At 47.3% G+C, this 23,343-nt stretch overlaps 1 protein-coding gene across 19 annotated transcripts in view; it reads right to left on the bottom strand.

Annotated features, from left to right (window-relative positions):
- Positions 1–510: 510 nt before the first annotated feature.
- The window catches only part of Fam169b (family with sequence similarity 169, member B), an 89,769-nt gene continuing 66,936 nt past the window's right edge, over positions 511–23,343 (bottom strand). For 9 of the 19 annotated variants that reach the window (XM_006229362.5, XM_039101007.2, XM_006229363.5 and 6 more), the window contains 4 exons: positions 19,596–19,778; positions 18,549–18,680; positions 13,360–13,462; positions 8,913–11,683 (listed from right to left, as the gene is read on the bottom strand). In XM_006229362.5, the coding sequence (XP_006229424.1) occupies positions 11,614–11,683; positions 13,360–13,462; positions 18,549–18,680; positions 19,596–19,778 (488 nt within the window). In that variant the 3' untranslated portion in view covers positions 8,913–11,613. The other 10 variants (XR_010063051.1, XR_010063050.1, XR_010063053.1 and 7 more) reach the window with 10 other exon arrangements.

Genomic DNA, 23,343 nt, shown 5'->3' with positions numbered 1-23,343 from the left:
ATCTTATGCCAGACTCACTATACTCTGTGACTTCCAGCATCTCTTGGCCTGAGCCAATTAGCCACCCCTGAATCCTGACTCTTCACTCTTCTGATCATTGCTAGGTCAATGATGGACACGGAGGTCAAGTAGCACAGGGGTCCCAAGCAATTAGGCAATCCTAGGCTAAGCACAGCTCCACCTGCCGTTTTGCCTATCATCATGATATTTAGCCATTGTTCAGATGTGTTCATGTGTGACCAGTCTACATGGGAAGTCAGGAGCCAACCAGCTCCTGAAACAGAAGAGGCATTCAAGAACATGCAGGGGACGATCGCCACACCCCATTGTAGAGGAATTTTAGAGGCCACCCTGAGGATCTCCATTCCAGAGTCCCAGAGCAGCCTGAGATTCCCACCTCTGCCCCTACTTGCCCTACACAGCTACCACTAAGAACTCTGGCTGGGAAACTTAGTTAGGGTCTTATTGCTGTGAACAGACACCATGACCAATGCAAGTTTTATAAGGGACAACATTTAATTAGGGCTGGCTTACAGGTTCAGAGGTTCAATCCATTATCATCAAGACAGGAGCATGGCAGCATCCAGGCAGGCCTGGTGCAGGAGGAGCTGAGTTCTACATCTTCACCTGAAGGAAGCCAGGAACAGACTGAGCATAGCCAAGCAGTGAGGAGGAGGGTCTCCAAGCCCACCCCACAGTGACACACTTCCTCCAACAAGGCCACACCTTCTAATAGTGCCGCTCCCTGGACCAAGCACATGCAAACCATCACAGAAACTCACCAGGTTGTGCCCAGGCCACCCGCCTCAGGGCATGTCCTTAAAGGATGCATACTAAGAAGGCCACCAGATTTGACAGAATCCAAGTGTTCCTGGGGCTTTTCCCAGCAACCCAAGCTTGCAACTGGCTTTGATCTTTTGCTTCAATCCCTGACCTAGCTTCATGGAGCTCCTAATCCAGTCTGAATACCCCAGTTGGATTCTTTGCTTCCAACCCACCCTCTAGTATTGGAATAGAACTGAGGGCAGCCAGCAACAGAGGACCATTCTCTCTCCATCTTCTGTTCTTATGATAGCAGCCTCTGTGCTGACTCTGCTAATCCGTTGGCATCAGCACGGTTTGAGACTATATGGATGTTAGGATGCTATGGTCAACACTAGGGTGAAACTAGGATGCTAGACCCCTTATTGTTTCTTGTAGAGGAAGATGCTGCACTAGCCAGAAAGCTCAAGGAGGACAGGGAACATGCTCACCATGTCCAAGGGTCTGTGCCAGCCCTCAGCTTAACAACCCGTCCATGGAGGGGAAACTCATGTGGAAAGAATGCCCACGAGTTAAACTTCAATAGGAGGGAAGCACCCTGAGCTCAGCGTGAGAGCTCTGAGGAGCATTGATGCACAGTGGTTGGGAGGATCTTGGACACATTGTTGCCAGCTGCTTTGTCCTAAACATGTGTGACCTGGGCATCCTCTGGGCATCCTCAAATAGAAGACAAACACCCATACACCTCCAGTTTCCCAGTGAATCCTGCAAGAGGACCATTGCTGTCCTTTTACAAAGAGGCGACACGGTTCCCAAACACTTGGCTGCCAAGGCTAAGAAGAAAAAGGCAGGCAACGTAAAAATCAAAAACCTGAAAGCAAATGTGTGCCCAAACTGACAGTCCAGAGATTAAAGAACCCTACCCCAAAATCACAGAGGGATGCTGAGTCTCTCTGACTGCCGGTTCCCTTTCCCACTGGAAGCTGTCAGGACTGTGCCCTGTGTGCGGAGGGAGGAGGCCGGCGGAAGGGAGCTGCAGGAGGAATGGGAAGGATCCCACAGCTCTGTGCATCCCAAGTCAGGCTTGGAGAAGCAAGCAGCCTCCGGGCCGCTCACAGCAGATGCCACCTGCTCTTTGAGGTAATTTGTGAAGGAGTTTATTTATTTATTTATTTACTTGTGGCCTAGTTTATGAAGTTAGTGAGAAACTTATAGAACTGTGAAGTCTGTGCCCCTGGTGCATGCTTAATGTATTTATCAGTGAGAGGAGACGGGAGGAGAAAGAAGGAAGAATGTGGAGGAAGGAGGAGACAAGGGAGGAAAGAAGACAGAGGAGGGAAGAGGAGGAGAAGAGGCAGGCTGAAGGCCTCATTCACCACTGCATTTAATCTTGTCACATCATTCAAATTTGGGAAACGGACTGGCCCAGCCTAGTCCTTTTTTAAAACAGATGCGTTCTGTTGCACGGGGGCAGGGGTGGGGAGTGGTACGTTGGCACTCCCTATTTCTTTCCCCGGAGGGAAATACATACTGTTATTAATGATGTTTGTGGGTGGGATGGTGAAGTGTCTTCTGGGACTTCACAAGATGAGGGTGTGTGTGATGCTGCCATCGTGTGGCAACTGCAGGTATTGCTCCCGGGACCCAGGAGCGCTTGTGTGCGCAGCCTGGTTTGTTTCGGATTTTTAGTTTGTTTGCTTGCTTGTTTTTGTTTTTGTTTATGTTTTGTTTTGGGTGATAGGTCAACTAAGCTGACAACTTCGTTTTTGAGAGAAATGAGATTCGAATGCTGCTCTCTGCTCTCAGTCTTCTCCAGGACGCCTCCCAAGTCACATGATGTGAGCCCTCGCTACCTGAGGCAGAGATGTGTACGAAGTCTATCAGGGCGAGTAGTCAGAAGGTTCTCTAGAAAAAGCAGTCTCCAGCATGGCACTTGTGTTCCGCAGTCATCTTGTAACGTGTCACTTGAGCTTGCTCTCATTCCAGGGTTGGATTCCGTGTTCAGAGTTCCCGAGGCCCTCCGCATGCAGGGTTCCAGCCTAGCACCAAGTAAGTGCTCAGCTAACAATAGCTTACCTGAAGTTTTCTTAGAAGGTAGCGCTGCAGAAGTGGCCTGGGTCCCAGAGCTGCGGGGTGGGTGCCTGGGGGTTCCAAATGGGCCCCAAAGCACAGCTATTGCATTTCAGGAAGAGAGGCAGACAAATGATCGCAGACAGAAACAGGAACAGAACAGACAGGAAGAAGAAAACCAGCAAGTCATGGTGTAACTTCATGGTTAGTACTAGGGGAGGTGGTGGCACCATCATGGGCTGGTGCTAATACAGTCACAGGCAGGGTCCAGGTGGGAAAGGTCACCAGCTCAGTTCCGTGGCCGGCATGACTGGGAGCCCAGAAAGGACGATGGAACAACCATGGAGGTGCCACCAGTTTGGGGCAAGCTCGGATGATGCTCAGTATCACCGAGCCTCTGCCCTTCTAGTAGGTGACAAAAAGAAAGACGTGCAGTCCTGTCTGGAGTTGACTCTGGAAGGAGTGTGGAGTCACCTGGATTACATTCTCTGCCGTTCAACAGGGCGGAGTCTGCGACGTAGATGAAGCATGGTGTGCAGGGATCCTGATTACACACGAGTGCAAATTCTGCAGGTCAAGACCAAACACAGACCTTTGGAATCCCATGTGGATCAGTCCTAAAGCAACCCTCCTATCCTATCTCTGGATCTGAGACTCTCCAGTGTTTCATATAAAACGCTGTTCGGGGGGGCTGGAGGAGATGGCTCAGCCCTTAAGAGTACTGACTGCTCTTCCAGAGGTCCTGAGTTCAATTCCCAGCAACCACATGGTGGTCCACAACCATCTGTTATGAGATCCGATGCCCTCTTCTGGTGTGTCTGAAGACAGCGACAGTGTACTCACATACATAAAATAAATAAATCTTTTTTTTTAAATGCTGTATTTGCATAGAATTCGCATTCTAAAGACTAAGTCATTGCAAGATGACACCCAGAATCTAATGTGCAAATGCTGTGTGAATAGTTGTTAAGCTGTGTCATTGGGGGGCATAATGACAGGGGAAACAGGCTTTCATGTTTGGTGACACTGGCAACTTTGTATAGCACACATTCCGGGAGTTGTTGAATCCACAGATGGGATGCAGTAAATTAAGAGCTGGAGCCACCCGCAGTCAGAACGAGGTGGATGGGACATTTACCGAGCAAACGCTTCTGTCCCCTGCACTACCCCTTGAGCTTTCAGAGGATCCTTCTCGGGCTGGTGGTCTATACATGTCCAACAATGCCCATGAGGCTTGGAACTGCAGTGTCTGGGCATTGTTATTTATCAAAAGGCAATGGGCCAGGTCTTTGGACTCAAACCCTGGTGTGACTCCTGTCAACCACATGTTACTAGAGAGATCACGGAGTGGCACTCCTTCTCCCCAGCTCTCCTCTCGACTGTCACGAGGACTGAAGGAATCCTGTACCACACAAGAGGAGGTGGAAGCACATTGGCACATACAAGCTTTTGAGAAGGATGAAGCAACTTTTATCAAACTTTTTAAGCTTCGGCCAGTTTTAAAATGAAGCTTACTTTTATTTCTGGAGGCTGGAGATATAGATCAGTATCTAGGCACTGGCCTAGCTGCAGAAGGTCCTGGCTCTAATATGTAGTATGCATGCATGTGTGCACACACACACACACACACACACACACACACACACACACACACATTTGTTTTTTTTTTCCTAACATAGAAACTGTAGAATCCTATAGAATTCAGGAAACTGAAGCAGGGAGTTGGCTGGTACAAGACCAACTAGGGCTAGCAAGATGAAAAACAAAAAATACACCTTTAATCCCAGCGCTTGGGAGGCAGAGGAGGGCAGGTCTGAGTCCAAGGCCAGCCTGGTCTGCAAGGGAGCTCCGGGACAGCCAGAGCTACACAGGGGGGAAAAACTGTCTCAAAAGAAAGAGCAAAAAACCCTAAGTATTTATTTTCATTTATAAAATGAATCAATCATCATAGCACTGCTTGCCTACTCCATATCCCCACATCCCAGAACCTCCCTGAACGCCACCTCAGAGAGCTGGGCACCAGGCAGTCATGGCCACTGTACTGTAAGCACAGGAGGCATCCAGTTCTGGCCTTAATTTCTGTCTCCAGTATCACCAAGCTTGCTGTCCTGAGGCTGACTAGCTTCTCCCCATTCTGTCTACTCTTTGTCAGAGTCTCAAGCAAATGCGCCATGTCTGATGGAAATGAAGTTGTAAAGGATTAGCCAATTCCATTAAGCAGCCTTTGATTCCTCACAGAAGCACCTCGATCACTGTGGCATGGAAGGAAATCACTCCCTCCTGATGTCTTGTCTGGAGCTGACCTGGGGCTCTCCTGGCCAGAGCTTCAGCTGGGAACACTCTGGGACTCCTTGCTCTTGTGTGGTGGTTCAAGCTCAGAACAGCATCCACTCATTTCTCTCCCTTTTCCACAGCAGTTTTCTGTGCTCTGAAGCAAAGGCACCAAAGAGGAAGAGCCGACGGAGAAAACGTGTATCTCAGTGTGGTGCTATTCTTGGTTGTCAACTTGACTATACCCGGAAGTAACTAAAACCCAGAAATGGAGGACAGACCTGGATTCAATTCTAATTGGATCTTTGAGTTGGGCCACACCTTCTGCTGTCAGCTTATACAAGGACATGGAAGAAGGAAGCTTGCCCTCTGCCTGCTTGCCTTCACGCTCGCTGGCAAGTCCACTCCGTCACTGACATTACAATCTACACCTTCAGGATCCCACTGGATACCGAAGACCGACTGAGACGTCCAGCCTTGTGGACTGAAAAACTACGAGACTCTTGGACCTTCCGTTCCTAGGCAGCCATTGTTAGAATAACAGGATCATAACCTATGAGTCAGTATAATAAATCTCCTTTCCATATATAGATTCATTCTACCTGTTTCTCTAGAGAACTCTAATACACACAACTTCTCAAAATGAAAACTCAAGGACCTAACTTAAAACTGCCATCTGCAGGGCAGGGTAGAAGCCACTCTGGCTGGACATCGGGAGGCCCTGGGTTCTATCCCCGATCCTGGGATTTGGGGGGAAGGAGCACCTTCTAGCTACAGACCAGTTACTCTCTACAAAGAGAACTACAAATTCAAGTGTTCAGATTGCCTTCTATAGACAGGATATATAAACCAGTATTCTCAAAAAGAACAGAACCAATGGGATGGTGTGTGTGCGTGCGTGTGTGTGTGTGTGTGTGTGTGTGTGTGTGTGTGTGTGTGTGCCTAAAAACATACACTATCTTAGTTGCTGTTGTATTATTGTGAAGACACACCAAGAGAAAGCATTTAATTGGGGGCTTGCGTACAGCTTCAGAGGGTCAGTCCATTATCATAATGGCTGGGAGCAGGATGGCAGCCAGGGATGGTGCTGAAAAAGTAACTGAGAGCTGTATCATAATCAGCAGTCTGCAGGCAGGAAGAGACACTGGGCCTGGCATGGGTTTTTGAAACCTCAAAGCTCACCCCCAATGACACACCTACACCAGCAAGGCCACACCTCATAATCCTTCCCAAACAGTTCCACTAACTGGGGACCAAGCATTTAAACAAATGAGCCTATGAGGACCATTCTTATTTAAACTACCACATCCTGTTCCCTGACCCCACTGGCTTATATCATAATGCAAAATGCATTTAGTCCAAGTCCAAAATCCCCATAGTCTTTCTGTTTCAAACCTTTTCTAAAGTCCAAAGCCACCTCTGAGACTCTTGCAATCTCTTAACTGTGACCTCCTAAAAAACCAGGAGGCAAATTACATGCTTCCAACATACAATGGCACAGAACATACATTACCACTCCAACAGGGAGGAAAGGGAGCTCAGTGAGGAAACACTGGACCAAATCAAGACTGAAGGCCAGCTGGGCAAACTCCAAATTCTGCATCTCCATGTCTGATGTCAAAGTGCTCTTCAGATCTCCAACTCCTTCCAGTGTCGTTGACTGCAGCACACTTCTTTCTCTTGGAATGGTTCCACTCCCTGTTATCAGCTCTTCCTGGCAGGTATCCCACGGCGTTGGCATCTCCAACTTTTTGAAGTTTCCAATAAAATCCAAGCTTAGTTTTCACAGTTTCACATAATGGCTTCTCTGGGCCTTCACACGGGGATTCCTGTGCCTCCTTGGCTTTCTTTAGCCACAGAGGAAGGTTCCAGAGCCCCTTTCCCATATCATATTCCTTGATAAAGCCAGAACTTCATAAAGGTTTATGGCTGAGGCCGCCAAGTTCTGCTGCTTGCTGGTGCTTGAACTTGCCCCAGTCACTGACTTGCATTTGCGTAAACTTTCCTTTGTTGTTTAAGCCTAAAAATATCCCAAGTCTTTTATCTCTTTCTAGGTTGCAGATTAGCTGGGTGGGGTCTTGCCCTGAAGTTACACTCCCTTTATTCCATTTAAAAAATGAGCCTTTTAAAAAAAACTCTCCTTGAGCACAGAGTTTGGCTTCGTTTCCCAATGTACATTTTTATTTCTCTTTGCCTTGCTCCTTCTTTTTCATTGGGATCTGCCTATGAGTGGCCACTAGTAACTGTGTGATACAGTCAATACTAGGCCGTCTTGAAATCTCCTCTGCCAAGGACACGAATCTAAAATTCTTCAATAATGCTCAGGTAGGTTTTTAAGGCAAGGGCAGAAAGCAGACACGTACATTCTTTGCCAAAGCGTAAGCACGTTCTCTAGGTCTCTTGCTAATATTTCTTGCCCTCAGAAACTTCTTGAGGTGCACCTGCAGAGTCTGCATCATCCTCAGCCCTACTCTCTCCTCCATGATCCTACTAGGATGTTCCATTGAGTCACTTCCAGCACTCAAGTTAATTAGTGCAGAGCATTAGAGCATTCAAAGTCCCAAAGTCTTCCACATTCTTCCAGCAAACAGCATGGTCAGGCCTATCACATGATATTGCTGTGTGGAGCAACTTCTGTCTTATTGTTCTGTTGCTGTGTGGAGACACCATGACCACACAGATGTGTGTGTGTGTGTGTGTGTGTGTGTGTGAGAGAGAGAGAGAGAGAGAGAGAGAGAGAGAGAGAGAGAGAGAGAGAGAGAGATGGATTAGAAGATCAGTGTCTTAGTCAGGGTTTCTATTTCTGTACAACAAAACATCATGACCAAGAAGCAAGTTGGGGAGGAAAGGGTTTATTCAGCTTACACTTCCACATTGCTTTTCATCACCAAAGGAAGCCAAGGCTGGAACTCAAGCAGATCAGGAGGCAGGAGCTAGTGAAGAGGCCATGGAGGAATGTTACCGGCTTGCTTCCCCTGCCTTCTCAGTTTGCTTTCTTATAGAACCCAGGACCACCAGTCCAGGGACAGCACCACCCACAATGGTCTGGCCCTCCCCCACTTGATCACTAGTTGAGAAAATGCCTTACAGCTGGGTCTCATGGAGGAATTTCCTCAAGGGAGGCTCCTTTCTCTGTGTTAACTCCAGCTTGTGTCAGGTTGACACACAGAACCAGCCAGTACAGTCAGCCTTAGGTAGTAACAGCAGGATCACCCCTAAAGCTGCATACCTGGCGGTTACTCTGTCCGTGAGGCTGGTGCCCCAGCAGTAGGAGTCCCACGGTCTCTCTCACTGAAGCAGGAGAGGGGAGCTGGTGGGAGCTTCTCAGTCCACCTGGCCTGGCACTTCAGCAGACCCAATCTGGTGCTGGAGACCTGTAAGGTTCCTGGGGAGACACTGGTCCTTGGCCCACAGTGACACTGGAAACAACGGTTCTGCTGTCTGTGGTGGAATTAGCAGGAGCAATAGGTAAATCCACTCAGCCACCAGGAGGAGGCCAAGGGTGCTGATACAGATGAGCTTCCTTCTGACAAACCCTTTCATCCAGGCTCTACCAGAAGGTGCTGCCCACAATCAGGGCAGGTCTTGCCACATCAATCAGGGCTGACACTTCTTCAAGTGAGGCTCCCTAGTCAGGTGATTCTAGTTTGTGATACACTGGCATTAAAAGCAACGATAATACAGAAGGTTAGTATATACAATATTAAAAAAATACCCTGAGAAACATAAACACCAAAAATAGTCATTGAGTAAACTGGCCAGTAAACTGAACAAATAGATCCCAAAAGAAGAAACACTAGAAACACAAATGGCTAATAAATAATCTGAAAAGTTTCCAATTTATTTGACAATTGGGAAAATGGAAATTAAAGCAATAATCTCAATATTATTATTTCAGCCAAAGCTAGAACTCAATCCAACAGCCCATCAGCTGGTGAATGGATGAACAAATGCAGTGTCATATCTCCATGTGGTGGAATATTATTCAGTCCTGAAAAGGAATGGAGTGCTGACACATGCTGTAACACAGGCAGACCTCTGATCATTGTCATCCTAAGTGAAGAGAGCCAGCTGCTGATAAAATCTAAGATAAGACTGCAGTTATGTAACATGCTCAGAGTAGGCCTCTCTAAGCAGAGAGTGTGGATAGGACACCTAGGGAAAGGGTGCCAATGGACACAACACTTATTTTAGGCAGTGGCTGCAGAAGCCCTGAAAATCACTTTTACATTCAGTAAACTATATTAGCAACAACTGTTTAAAACCAATATAAGGGCTGGAGAGATGGCTCAGCAGTTAAGAGCACTGTCCGCTCTTCCACAGGTCCTGAGTTCAAATCCCAGCAACCACATGATGGCTCACAACCATCTGTAATGAGATCTGATGCCCTCTTCTAGTGTGTCTGAAGACAGTAACAGTCTTACTTATATACATACATAAGTAAATAAATCATTTAAAAAAAACTAATAGAAACACCCTGGGCACTGTCATCCCAGCACTCTGGAGACTAAGACAGAAATGGTGTGTTTGTGTAGCCTGGGTTACACAGTAAGACCCTGTCTCAAAGTGAGTGGGGAAGGCAAGTTCCTAAAGAAACTGAGTAAAAACAGAATTGATGACATTGTATAAACAGGCTCTCCAAACAGTGACAAGCAAGAGATCCTTAGGTGTCCTCCTAGACAGCACCTGCACCAACCTAGGAATGGCATCCACTGTGCCACCACCAGGGAGGGTACTTCTCCAATCCAGAGAACCTCTCCTAACTCCATGGGCACTTTGCAAATCCTACAGTTATTAATTCATAGAAGGGCTTTACTGAACAATAATGTTATTAAATCCCAGTTAATTCTCATATAAACAGAAAACACAAAATCTTCACAACACACAAACTACATGTTAAAGGATGTGTGGGGTCCCACAAAAAGCACCCCTTGGATGCTCATTTCACATCTGTGGTCTGGGCTTCCTTCAAACACCATGTGCAAATGGGGGCCTCGTGATGTCCCAATATGGAGCTGCAAGTTCTGCTTCATTACAGTTGGGCCCCTCCCTCTTTACAAAGAGAAACTGCAGGGGACACTCAAGGACAGCCCACCCAGAGAGAGCATCTCCCTGAGGCTGAAACCAAGCCTCAGCTTAATGTCCCAAGCACAACACAGAGTTTGTTCCACAGAAAGCATACTGGTGGGTAGGTGGATGGGTGGATGGAAGAAAGAAGAAAGGAAGGAGCAAGAGAGACAGATGGTAGGGGATATAGAAGTGAATCGAGAGAGAGAGAGAGAGAGAGAGAGAGAGAGAGAGAGAGAGCATGTGCATGTATGGTTGTGTGTGTGTGTGTATCTTAGGGTTTTATGCTGTGAACAGACACCATGACCAAGGCAACTCTTATAAAAACATTTAATTGGGTCTGGCTTACAGGTTCAGAGGTTCAGTCCATTATCATCAAGGTAGGAGCATGGCAGCATCCAGGCAGGCATGGGACAGGCAGAGCTGAGAGTTCTGCATCTTCATCTGAAGGCTGCTAGTGGAAGACTCAGTCCCAGGCAGCTAGGGTGAGGGTCTAAAAGCCCACATCCACAGTGACACACCTACTCCAACAGGGTCATACCTTCCAAGAGTACCACTCCCTGGGCCTAGTGGATACAAACCATCACAGTATGTATACACACATATATACAGATAAATGGGTAGAGGAAGGGGGAGAAAGGAAGAGAAGAAATGAAAGAAACAGAAGAGAGAGAAAATGAGAGATGTATGTGTGTAGGCATGCATGATACAAGCATGTGTGTGCTTATGTAGAAATAAGAAATAAGCAAAGAGCTGAATGCTTTGATGACTGTAAGGTCCCACAGAGTATGTTGTTTGACCATTCAAGGCCAGCTTTCTCTGGGAGAAATCCTCCTCCCACATCCAGACATCTGGACGCAATAGCATTGAAGGCAACACTGGGCCTAATGCAGTCCAAGGTGCACAGTGGCTAGCTACCCTCTGGCCCTGGCATAGTTGACATTATCCAACCCTGGTGCTTGCCCTCAAGGAGCTCTGAAGTGACAGACAAGCCCCCCCTGAAACGCTCTGGTGTCAGGGTCTGAGGTTACTGCAGGGTTGAATGTACAACATGGATGGGTACCTTGGTCCATCTCTGAGACAATTTCCACCAAGGGAAAGGGGACACACTCATTCGCGTGGTCTCATGCAACTCCCTCCTATACACCTTGGGAATAGACGCAGTGGTAAAGGAATGAGCTTCTGAAGTCTTGGATCTGCCATCAGTTGCCTTTCAAAAGTGGCTCCCATTGAGTTCTTCAGACCCTACAAGGGGAGCCAGAGATAATGGACACCACCCTCAGGCTCAGATCCTGGGGAATCCAGACGGACCTCTCAGGAGTTAGGTGTCAAGTTCACACCTAACTCTCTTCCTCACATGCTTCTGCCATGGCTCACCAACCAGCCCAGAGGCTGCCAATGTCCTCTGAGCTCCCTTCCCCTCTATCTCATCCCAGGAGGGTCTCAGGGATATCCAAGTTTTGATACATTGTTGGTCATTCTGTGTCCTCTCTGGTTCTCCAATGATCCGTTCCTGAAATCAGAACATAAAGCAAAAGCGTTCACCTCAAACACCGTGATGAGGTCATGCTGGACAGTGCAGGTCCACATTGTGTACATATTTGCTGGATGGACCCAAAGGCCAGCCTATATAAGACTTGAGTAAGGTCAGAGCAGAGCAAGAGGGCCATGCATTCAGCACCAGCATCTGATGGACAGATTCAGCTAACCACAAGTCAGAAGACTCCAAAACCACTCAGGCTGTACTGGGCATGCCCACACTTCCCAGGTCATTATCAACAGTACTGAACAACTATTTTCTTTTTTTTTTTTTGTTTTTTGTTTTGTTTTGTTCTTTTTTTCGGAGCTGGGGACCGAACCCAGTGCCTTGCACTTCCTAGGTAAGCGCTCTACCACTGAGCTAAATCCCCAGCCCCCTGAACAACTATTTCTGTGGTGCTCACTGCACTGGGTGCCCAAGACATCTAGAGATGATGTCACGTGTGCGGGAGGGTGAATGAAACAGGGACACCGTTTTACACCAGGAGCTTGGGAGGGTCCTGAAACCAACTCCCATAGACACCAAGGCACAACTAGACTTCTTTTTTGTCTATTTCTCTGTTTGTTTATTTGTTACAGGGTCTCGTGTGTTCCAAAATGTCCTTGAACTCTCCAGGAAGCTAAGAATGCCCTGATTTTCCTGCCTCTACCTCTTTTGGGCTGGACTCACAGGAGTACACAAATACACCGAGATTATACAAAGCTTTGTGCAGCTGCTGGTTGAAGGAAGGGGTGGGACATTTTCTTCATTGGTGTAGCAGGACGGTGCTATAGCGGGACGGTGGTGTAGCGGGACGGTGGTGTAGCGGGACTGTGTAAGGAGGAAGGGTTAGGAGAAGAAAGAGGGTCAGGGGGAGGGGAATGGGAAAAACAGAGGGGAATGGGGCAGTGACCGTGGTCAATGCAATATATACAAGTGGAAAGTGTTTTAACTGAGGGCAAATGTTTACCCATGTACAACTTTCAAAGATGAGCCAAGACTCACTGGAATATCTTATGCCTCTGTGGAATCTTGTCCCAGAAATCATCTGCTTAACAGAATGAGCCCTGTTGCTTCACATGTACAAGAGTTAGGTCTTAGACTTGACTCTTGAAGGATTTCAGAGCAATCACCCAGTGTGCTGGCTTCAGGGAAAACACCCAAATCTTATCAAATATTGAGCACTGAGATGCTAAGAAAGACTTGGTAACCTATTTCCCCTCAAGACTCCAGTCACCCTGGAGCATCTCCCAAACTCCCAACTTCATCCTCTTTCTAGCAGCCAGAGCAGGGAGGCAGTGGGAAAAGAGCAAGGTGGATTTCTCTTTGCTTTTGTTCTATGCTAAAAATGCTGGTCTGCAGCCAGATTTGAAATTCAAACTTTTCACTAATTCTCTAAGGATGCCTGGGTCAGGCTCCTAGTTTCCTTCTGACTTCATGAGTGCTTGTCTGTCCAAGAGATGGAACTGCAAAAACAAAAAGTGTACTTGTAAAGGTCTCCTCTTATCCCATTCCCTCCCTCTATCCTCGACATCAGCATGGCCCACTGCCAGGGAGAAGCCTGGCAGACCAGGTGTCCAAGGAGCTGGGAGCTGCCAGGCGGTCACTAAAAAAGGCCAGTGATCGCTAAGGGGAGAGAGAGGCTGTGAAATGACACATCGAGACTGTACCTGTGGCTTTCTCCTTGATTAAAGTGTGTGGGTCCATCATCCTGAGAGGTCTGCCTGGGAGTGTCCGTGTCCTCTTCAGAACATTTAGGGTGCACAGTGCTCCCTAAACAAGAGAACAGGATAAGCGAACCTCTCCCTGCACATCGATGCTGGGGCCCCACTCCATTCTCTGCTTTGATCTTTGCTACACTGCTGTCCTCTGAGGCCAGCTGCAAGGTGTCAGGGATGTAAAGTGGTAGTGGTTCAGTGGCAGGGATGCAGCTCCACTAGGAGAGTGTTCTGCACGCACAGCACGCCTGGCTTCAATCTCCAGCATCACATACACCATGCGTGGTGGTGCCCACCTGGCATCCGGGACCTTGAGGTAGGAGGACCAGAAGTTCAAGGTCATCTATATCATTCGGGTATTAGATCTTAATAAAAATTTGGTTTGGAAAAAATTTAAGGGCTGGAGAGATGGCTCAGTGGTTAAGAGCACTGACTGCTCTTCCAGAGGCCCTGAGTTCAATTCCCAGCAACCACATGGTGGCTCACAACCATCTGTAATGAGATCTGATGCCCTCTTCTGGTGTGCCTGAAGACAGCAACAGTGTACTCACATACATAAAATAAATAAATCTTAAAAAAAAATAATTCTAAGCACTTAAAACCCCTTTCAGCACACTTCATCTCTCTAACACAGAGTTTTTGCATCAGACAGGAAAGGGTAACTTCCTGTGGACTTCGTAGTTTATAAATGAATACAGAGGCCTCATAAGCCTTATCCACTTACTCTCTAATGCCTAAGAAAATGCCTGCCCACACTGTTATCAAATGAAAGAATACATGGGTGGACAGATGGGGTAGATGAAAGCGTTCTCAAGTTCCCATTGTTCCTTATCTTTTTGTGTGCAGTGAGAGAATTCACGCTAACAAGAATCAAATGTTTACTTGCATTTTATTCCTAACCAACTAATGTCCCATAACTTTTAATACACGAATTGGAAAGATAACCTATCTGGGGAACTAGACAGTCAGGTGCCTGTGCCGTTTCAGGACTGCAGTGCATAATGATAGCCACTAGAGGGAGCCATAAAACCTGCCCAAAACAGAGCTCTGCAATAATCTCCTCGCAGTAAACTAAGCCGGTTATTTAGGCTCGCCACATTCCCAGGCATACTGGATCACCGTAAAATTGCTGTTGCTGCTGTAGTATGTAACGTACAGCTAATGAGAACAAGCTGCAACAAGTCTCGGACTCCAGTTTGCTGGCCCTCTGACTTTAGAAAAGCAGGCTTCCCTTTCCATGGCAAAGCATTCGCATCACCATCTATGTACTTAATCCATCTAGGGTTTTTTGTTTGTTTGTTTGTTTGTTTGTTTTTGTTTGTTTGGTACGTGACAAAGTGAACACGATAAATTCATCTAGAAAAAAAGAAAATAAAATTGTGAAATTTTAAAAGGAAAAATTGTTTTAATTTCACACTTCCAGCAATATTTTTTTCTAGCAAAAGAACATTTCCTTGTTGACATATTTGGTTTCGCCCCGCCCCCCTCCCAGCATGTGCAGACTGACTAGGAAATCACGGCAGAGGGAATTATGATACTATAGGTCAAGTTTCAAAGGTTTCCCATGTAACTGAGAGGGGGTCGAGGAGACATTTCCCACACACTTCTCTCCCAAAAGGTCTGGGAAAAAAAAAAAAAAAACTAACAATTTCCAGGATCATTACAAGCCACAGATGTTATCAACAGCTAGGGCTATGCAAACTTTAAAAAGACCTAGAAAACAAATGAAGCCACTTCACACACATTCTGAAGCATTTGCATGGGGCCGGGGACTCTCCCTTCGAAATGCGCACGTCCATGACTTCTCCAAACTCAAAAGCAGTGTGCGTGGTGTGGGGGGGGGGTGGGGGGAGGGGTTGTTGTGTGTTTGCTTCCGATTTCATTTCCCCACACACAAAGCGGTAGAGACCCTCTAAAACAGCGGTTCTCAACCCACCAGTCATGACCCCTTTGGAAGTCGAACAATCTCTTTTACAGGGGTCTCATATCAGATATCCTATGTATCAGATATTTACACTCTGATTCATAAAAGGAGCAAAATTACAGTTACGAAGCAGCAACGAAAATAATTTTATGGTTGGGGGGGGGGGTCACCACGCCGTGAGGAACTGGATTAAAGGGCCACAGCATTAGGTAGGTTGGGAACCCCTACTCTAGAATAGCAGAAATACGGGAGCAAGAGTTAGAATATGGAAAATATATTCAAGAATTTAACGAAGGAACGCTAGGTATCCCTGGCTAACTGAAGATTAAAATTAAGTGACATGGTGAGTGAGATGCCCAAGGTAGAGAACATTCTGGAATGTGCAAGACCTGTGAGAAATTCTAGTCAACTCGTACTCGCTGATCTCCATGAAGAGGGAAGCAGGGTGCCCAGCATCGGTGCTGATTGATGATTATGTCCCACAGCCCCTGCTTACCAGCTGGGAAAACCCTGCGTGCATCAATGAGGTGGCTAAAGGCTACCCACTGCCCCACGCTGCCTGGGAGCCCTGAGGGTGACACTGGAAACAAGCCAGGATTTAAGAATGAAAAGACCCTTTAATTTTTTTTTCTCAAAAACTACAGAATCTGAGTAATCTAATTATAGGTTAATTATAAGAATGACTCTTCCTCCTGCAAAGGACTTCTGGAACATTCTCTGTGAAGGTCCTCACATTCGCTATTTGAGAGTAGGAGTTGGTGACTCTCAGAGTGGATTAGCATCTGATTTCCAGATCAGCTTCCCCTGACTAGACCACACAGGCTCCTAACTCTTGAAATGAACCCCAACGGAATTCTCCAGGAGAAGCCATCTCCCCAATTAGGCCAAAACAGCCTCCTCCCCACCCAGCCCCTCTGGCCAGCCAATTTTCACATTCCGAGGTGCATTTGCTTTTTCCACTCCCAGCCAAGGAATGGTTGTGTATGTCGGAGCACAAAACTGGACCCTCATTTGTGAAACTCTGCTATAAACCTACTCGGATGGCTAGCCCCATGCCCAGGGGCACGGGCTGGCTTCCCTTCCCTCCTAACACAGTGCCACAGGGCAAGTCCTTTAACTGCATCATTAGGATCATAGTCATGGCCCTGCCAGCCTCCTTCCCTGGCACTCCCTCACCTCATTAATATCCGTAAGGACCCATTAAGCCTTACAGCTGAAGGGTGCCATTAAGGCAAGACCTAGCGCCATTACCATCAATAAGGTCTCGGGCACTTGCCTGTCACCACCTGAGTTAAAGCAGTCACCCACATAGAAAGGCAGCCTATACGCTGGCCCATCCATCCCTAATGAGCCACCAGCTTCTGCAGAAGCATCCAGATGAATGTGACGGGTGCCCGCGTCACGGAAGGGAAGAAAAGCTACTGATCTAACTTAGGGCAGTACATGTAAATGCTGGGCACTGAGGACAAGAGGTACCGGAGGCTGGAAGGTCTGAGTACCTAAGCCCCACCCACACAGCCCCTTACATGGAACCTGTCCAGATGTGAAAACTTCTGTGGGAGTCAGAAAGCCATCTACAAATCCTGGAGCAATCATGTCTTCCTTCCCCTCTGGCCATCTGAAGGTTCTGCCTTCCCTGAGGAAGCTGCCATCAAAGCCCTACCTTGCACCCTTGGAAGAGCCCACTATCCACACCTCACTGACAAAGCGGGGCACTGTCTGGAACCACCCAGGTCTAAGAACAGCAGGGTCAATGGTAGAGGAACAGCGCATCTGTAGGACATGATAGCATCCGGCCCTTGAAAAGCTGAAGATGGCTGCCTCGTGAACTCACAGCCACTGCGCCTGCGCCAACCTCGCAAGGTCAGGCCAGTCAGACCAGCAGGGATGACTGAGGCGCTGGCAAGGCCCCGGCTGTAGCTCAGAAGCTGGTGAGCGGTGGGGGCTGGGGAGGGACAGCTACTTTTCTTTGGACTGTGGCCACTTGTAGACTGCCTGGGCTTGGGTGGTTGACCCCACCCCCACGCACATACAGAGAGCACTAATTGGATGCAATGAGAGATTTTTAAAAAAAAATCTTAAAAACAATTTTTAAAAGAGGGATGTGAAGTTAGGGAGGATGGAGAAAATCATTAGCCATCATGTACATATATGAAATTCATAGAACAAAGAAGAAGAAAAATAGAGGAGGAGGGGAAGGAGAAGGGGGAGGAGGAAGGGGAGGGGGAGGGGAGGAAGAAGAAGAGAAAGAGGAAAAAGAGGAGGGAGGATGAGGGGAGGAAGAAGAGGAGAAAGAGGAAGAGGAGAAGAGGAGGAAGATGAGGAAGAGGATGAGAAAGAGAGGGAGAAAGGGGAAGGGAGGAGGAGGGGGAGGGGAGGAGGGGGAAGGGGAGGGGGAGGAAGAGAAGAGCTGGGTGAGATGGCTCAGCCAGCAAAGTGCCTGCTGTACAAGCAGGAGGATCTGAGTTTGAATCCTCAGCACCCATGTAGAAGTCATACCCAGTGGATTACTTCTACAACTCCAGCATGGCGGGGAGGGGTGTCCCTAGAGCTATTCCAGCTGAGTCAGCACCAGATTCATTGGGAGACCCTGTCTCAGAAACCTAAGTAAATAAATAAATAAAATGGAATAACATAAGAAAGAGAACTCAATATCAACCCCCAGCCTCCACACACATGTGCACATACCTAGCAAGCCATGCACCACACACGCACGTACACGCATGATGATATACACAGCACCATTCACTATCACCGTGTGCCTGTGCAGAAGACCCTGCACAGGAGACAGACAGAGACTGGCTTATGGCGGCAAACCTTAGCCCACTCTTGAATTCCCAACCGAGTGTACATGTTACCCCCTCCAAATAACATTTGCACCTGATCCTCAGCCCCGCAGAGAGGAACAGAAAGGAGAACATTCATAGATGTCTCCAGGGTCTAGTCTATTTGGGGAAAGGGAAACCATTAGAGAGCTTCCAGTTCCTAAACTGAGGGACATCTTTTGGAGCCATGCAAATGAGATGGTCATAGGGGAGAAATAGACAATGAACAAATACCCCAGTCAGGTCTCAGTCTCTCCTCTGTTCCGCTACATACTCGAGAGCAGTAACAACTACAAGAATCAGACTCGGTCAGCGGAAGCGAAACTCCCCATTTGGGACAGCTATGGATGCGAGAGTGACTAGACCCCTAGGCAGATATCCATCGCACTCACCATCTTGACGCGTCCGCTCCCGAAGATAAACTTTGAGCCAGATGTTAACACGCTGGCCCCAGGCCCCCGGGGGATCCACCTCCCACAAGCGCCCTCTCTCGCCTGGACAGGTCAACAGGAACTGCCTGAGGACTGGGAGAGGCAAACCATGAGTCAGACTCCCGCCCACCAGGCTGGTTCAGCCAGCCAGCTCTCTCCGAGTCCCTGCGTGTGGCCCTCCCAGCCCTTCTGTGGTGACCCTCCACCTCCTCACTGCCCCAGTTCTGCTGCGCCTGAACCCTTCTCACCAACTCCCCATGGGTACAGAATCATCCCTGTTCACCCCAGGCTTCCACTTCCATGCATCCTGCACTGAGCTCCCAGGGCTGCAACTAGGAGGTGACCATCCCTTAGTGTACGTGGGTATTGAAGCACCAAATCCAAAGGTGCTACATCTACATAAACGGGATGCTATTGCACAGTTGCAATCCCCCATGGGCGTCCCATCATCTCGCCTTTCAGTGCACGATGAGATGCAGATGCTGCAGCATCAATTAGGTATTAGGCCAGGACACTTAGGAGAGGACAGCAAGGAAGGGTCTGTGTGTGTTTAGTACAAGTGTCAGTTTAGACATTTTCAAGCCGTAGTTAGTTTTAATTCTGGAATCAGACTCCTCAGATAGCACAGGCTGTCAGCGCCATGACAAGATGATCTGATTTCTCGAGGCTATGCTTGCTGCCATGGCAATAATGGACTGAGCCTCTTAAACCGTAAGCCAGCCCCAATTAAATGTTTGCTCACACTACTATCAAACTGAAGAATCCTAGGTGGCATCGTGGTGAGTCAGGGACCATCTGCATTTTTTAAAAATGAAATTATTTCTCAGGCTCAGAAGGGTCCTCTTTGCAAACCGAACATGAAGTCTGTGGTTACGCTGAGGCTTGAGAAGGAGAAGCCTCAGACTACATCTACCCAGAAGACTCTTCAGCTTCAGCGTCACCCCAGTCCACAAGTGTTAGCAGTCACCATTACTCAAATGCTCACAGAGGACACAAGGTGGGGGTTACCTTTATACATTGCAGGAGATATCGGACAACTGATACCCAGGGCTTCGTCTCCGTGAAAGGTGTCACAGAAGTCCCTCAGCATTGCTGTCCCCAGGCCTTGGCAACGGTTCTTCCTCCTTACAAACACGGTGTCAAAGACAGGCAGCAGGTAGCATGCGCCAGTACCATCTCCACAGAGGCTACCTTTGGGAAAGCAAGAAATATATGCTGTACCCCAGGCTGGATGCTGACTCACCCAGACCAAAAGGGTCTAGTCAGGATCACTGGTGCCACCTGGGGCAGAATTAACTTCACAAACTGAACAAATGACGGTAAGATACCAGATCACTCCAAAACACCAGGTCTCTAGTGGACCTGAGTGTTTTCTTCAAAGACCCACATAATTAATTGCTCCAAGCACAGGAAATGGGTCATGGGGGCTTAGCCCGGGAGACTGAGCACTGCCAAAGCATCACCTAGCCAGACCTCTTCTCTCAGTGAGACCCTTGGAGCCAAGGTTTATCTAAGCAACATCAAGGTTCTCCCTATATAGGTGAAGCCAGTCCACAGTGAAGGCAAAGAGACCAATCGGATCCATCTCCAGGTAACGATTTGCTTCAATTACTTCAGCAGAGGCTTATGGTGTCCGGTTCAGTTAAAATCTGTTGCCGTCCAAAGCTCATGAACGGCACCTGCATCAGAGCCGGAGAGGCCAGATTTTGCACCCTTTCTGTTTCCACCTTCTTTCAACTGTACCGTCACCAATCTTAGCATCCGCATGGCTGTCATCTCTCCTTCTACTGCCAAGATTCAGACTGGGTAACTTCCCACACCTGGGAATACTTTCCCACTCTTCCCTGAAAAGGAAAGATTCCGATCTGAGTAGACGTTGAATTGCCCGATACACAATACTATGCAACACTGTTCTCATGGCCACAAGGATTCCCTTCTTGTGTCCATACAACTTTGTGTGTGGCCTTAAAGCTATTCCCATCAAGAAATGGGGTCTGTTCTCCCATCCAGTCTAGTCTTACTGGCCTGTGACTCACTTTAGCAACAGAACAAGGCAGAGTGATAGATGATGTACTAACAGAGTCCGGGTCTCATGGAGTCCATGCCTCAAATTCTTAGATACCTACCTACATCATAAAGGCAAGTGTAGACGAACCTGTTGATGAAAGAAATGTGACCCCGAGCCCTGCTAGTCCCAGCCTACCTCTAGCTAGCCCAAGAAGCAGAGGCAGTTACCCAACACACAGGTCACCATGCCCACAGAAGACCCATCAAGACTACAAAAACCATCCAGCTAAGCACAGCCCAAAGTGCCAAACCAAAGAGCCTGTGGTTACACGAAAATACTCTTTTATGCCATGAGCGAGGGCATGGTCTATATCCGACAAGGAAACTCCGTTCAATTATGGCAGTAACTGTAACAATATTTGGGATCTCTCCTTCGACATGCTTGAAAAGATGTGTCTGTTTGGAAATTTACAGCTCGGCTTCTATGGGATGAGAACAATGTCAACCTAATATAAAATCTTCTGGAACTAAGAAGGTTTAAATTTACATAGAGATGCAACTCCACTAACCATAGAGTTAAAGAAAAGCCTTAGGAATTCACTGAACAAAAGACGTCCAGGCCTTGAAGACAAAAGTGTAAATCAATCATTGAGGGAAACTGGAGAGCTAGATAAATGAGGAGAAAGTTGTGTCAATGGATCAGGACCCAAAAGTTCTTTCCCCCACTATTCTTCCCACGATCATTCTGGAAGTTCAAAGCCAGCCCTAGGAAAACCCCACCGTGGTTTGGTAGCCATTGATAAGCTATTCTAAATGTTCAGTGAAATGCAACGATTCCTGAAAAACCAGCGTTGCTTGGAAAGGAGCAGAGCTGGAAATCTAGCAAAACCCATTTTATGGCTTTAACAGGGGGGACCAGTGTGACGTTGCTGAAAAGAACTACAGATCAATGGCAGAGAGAGAGAGAGAGAGAGAGAGAGAGAGAGAGAGAGAGAGAGAGAGAGAATGTAAGAATGCATACATATGTGATGGTAGATGTATAAAGCTCAAAGAACAACTTGTAGGACTCAGTTCTCTCCTTCTATCACATGGGATATTGGGGGGGGGCTAGATCTTGGGCCATCAGGCTTGGCAGCAAGTGCTTTTACCCACTGAGCCGTCTTGCCAGACCCAGAAATCAACTCTTCTATGTCAATCAACACAGATTAATACAGATTATGTGGGAAAAGAATTTTTTTTTTGCCACAAATAACAGTGGAATGATTTGACGTACATGAAATGCACTGCTCACTTGCTGGCAGTCCATTCCTAGTAAAGGAAGAAGCTCCCATGAACGGGCAAACATTCTGATTGCAGTTGCCAGCTATTCTGGCCAGTCTGCAGAGGCTGCTAGGTTGGAGCACTGTGGCTACTCAGGACACGGACTACCCTATATACCACAGACCATCAAACATTTGTCTAGATACACAGAACATCCAACACTAAGGCTGAGTCCTCCTGTACACCGTGGCCTCTGGCTTAGCAACAATGTGACATATGGGCTGACTTGTGTCCCCTCACGTTCCAAACCCTTCAGAATGACTGTAGATAGATAAAATGCTTTTAAAAGATAGAGTGGGGGTTCATATGAGGCTTTGCCTTTGTCCAACATGGCTGCTGTCCATATAAGAAGAAATATAACCAAGAGAAATGCAGCAAAGCTACACGTGGAGAAAGTGGCTGCATGCTAACCACCAAGGGGCTTCCAGAGGACAGATTTACTAACACCTGCCACCTGCACTTTGCGCCTCCAGAACTGGGTGAAAATAAACTCCTGTTGCTTGTATCTGAGGGTTGGGTCTTTCATGAAAGTCCAAACAAACTGAGGTGTACATCCATGTCAATTCATGGACCAAATTCATGCACTAGACTAGCCACACTGTGCTGGCTACTTTTTGTCAGTTTGGCAAAAACTAGAGTTGCTTGGAAAGAAGGCTTCTCAGCTGATGGATTGCCTGCATCAGGCTGGCCTGTGAGCATGTCCATGGGGCATTCTCTTGACTAATGACTGATGGAGGAAGGCCCAGCCCACTGTGGGTGGCCTTACGCCTGGGCAGGAGGTCCTGGGGGCTATAAGAAAACAGGGTGAGAGAGCATGGGAGTGAAGCCAGTAAGGAGCAGTACCCTTACCCACCTTCAGTTCCTGCTGCCTTGACTTCCCTAAGTTACCAGAAGGGTAACGTGAAATAAGCCTTCTCTCTCAAAGCTGCCCTTGATCTCGTCATTTATCACAGTGATGGGAGAAACCTGCACTTAGCCGAAATATTTTTCTACACACCTAAGACTGCTCTAAACCTTCTCTGATTTAATGTACTAGAAGCTGAAGACATGGCTCAGGACACTAAGCCTTATGTTGAGCCCACCAGAAAGGAGTGTTACTTTTAAGTATACTAGTTGTTTGTTTGTTTGTTTGTTTGTTTGTTTGTTTGTTTTGATCTGAAATTGGAATCTTTTTTTATATCTTTCACAAAAACAAATTCAAAACGAATCACAGATACAAGGATAAGAGACAAACGTTTAAAGCTCTTAGCAAGGAAAATAGAAAAAAAAAATCTTCAAAGCCTTGAGCTGTTATGGAGGTCATAGATTCAGCCACAAAAGCACCATTAACTGGCAACTCCAACCTCATCAGAATTTTTAAATTTTTTTGCTTCAAAAGACTATTAGGAAAAACAAAGGGCCGAGCATAGACTGTCAACAGAAATGTTTA

The sequence above is a fragment of the Rattus norvegicus genome, chromosome 1, assembly GCF_036323735.1.
Source record: "Rattus norvegicus strain BN/NHsdMcwi chromosome 1, GRCr8, whole genome shotgun sequence".
Classification (NCBI taxonomy): Eukaryota; Metazoa; Chordata; class Mammalia; order Rodentia; family Muridae; genus Rattus; species Rattus norvegicus.
The sequence above is the reverse complement of the archived record's forward strand: the minus strand, read 5'-3'. Positions and strand labels throughout refer to the sequence as shown.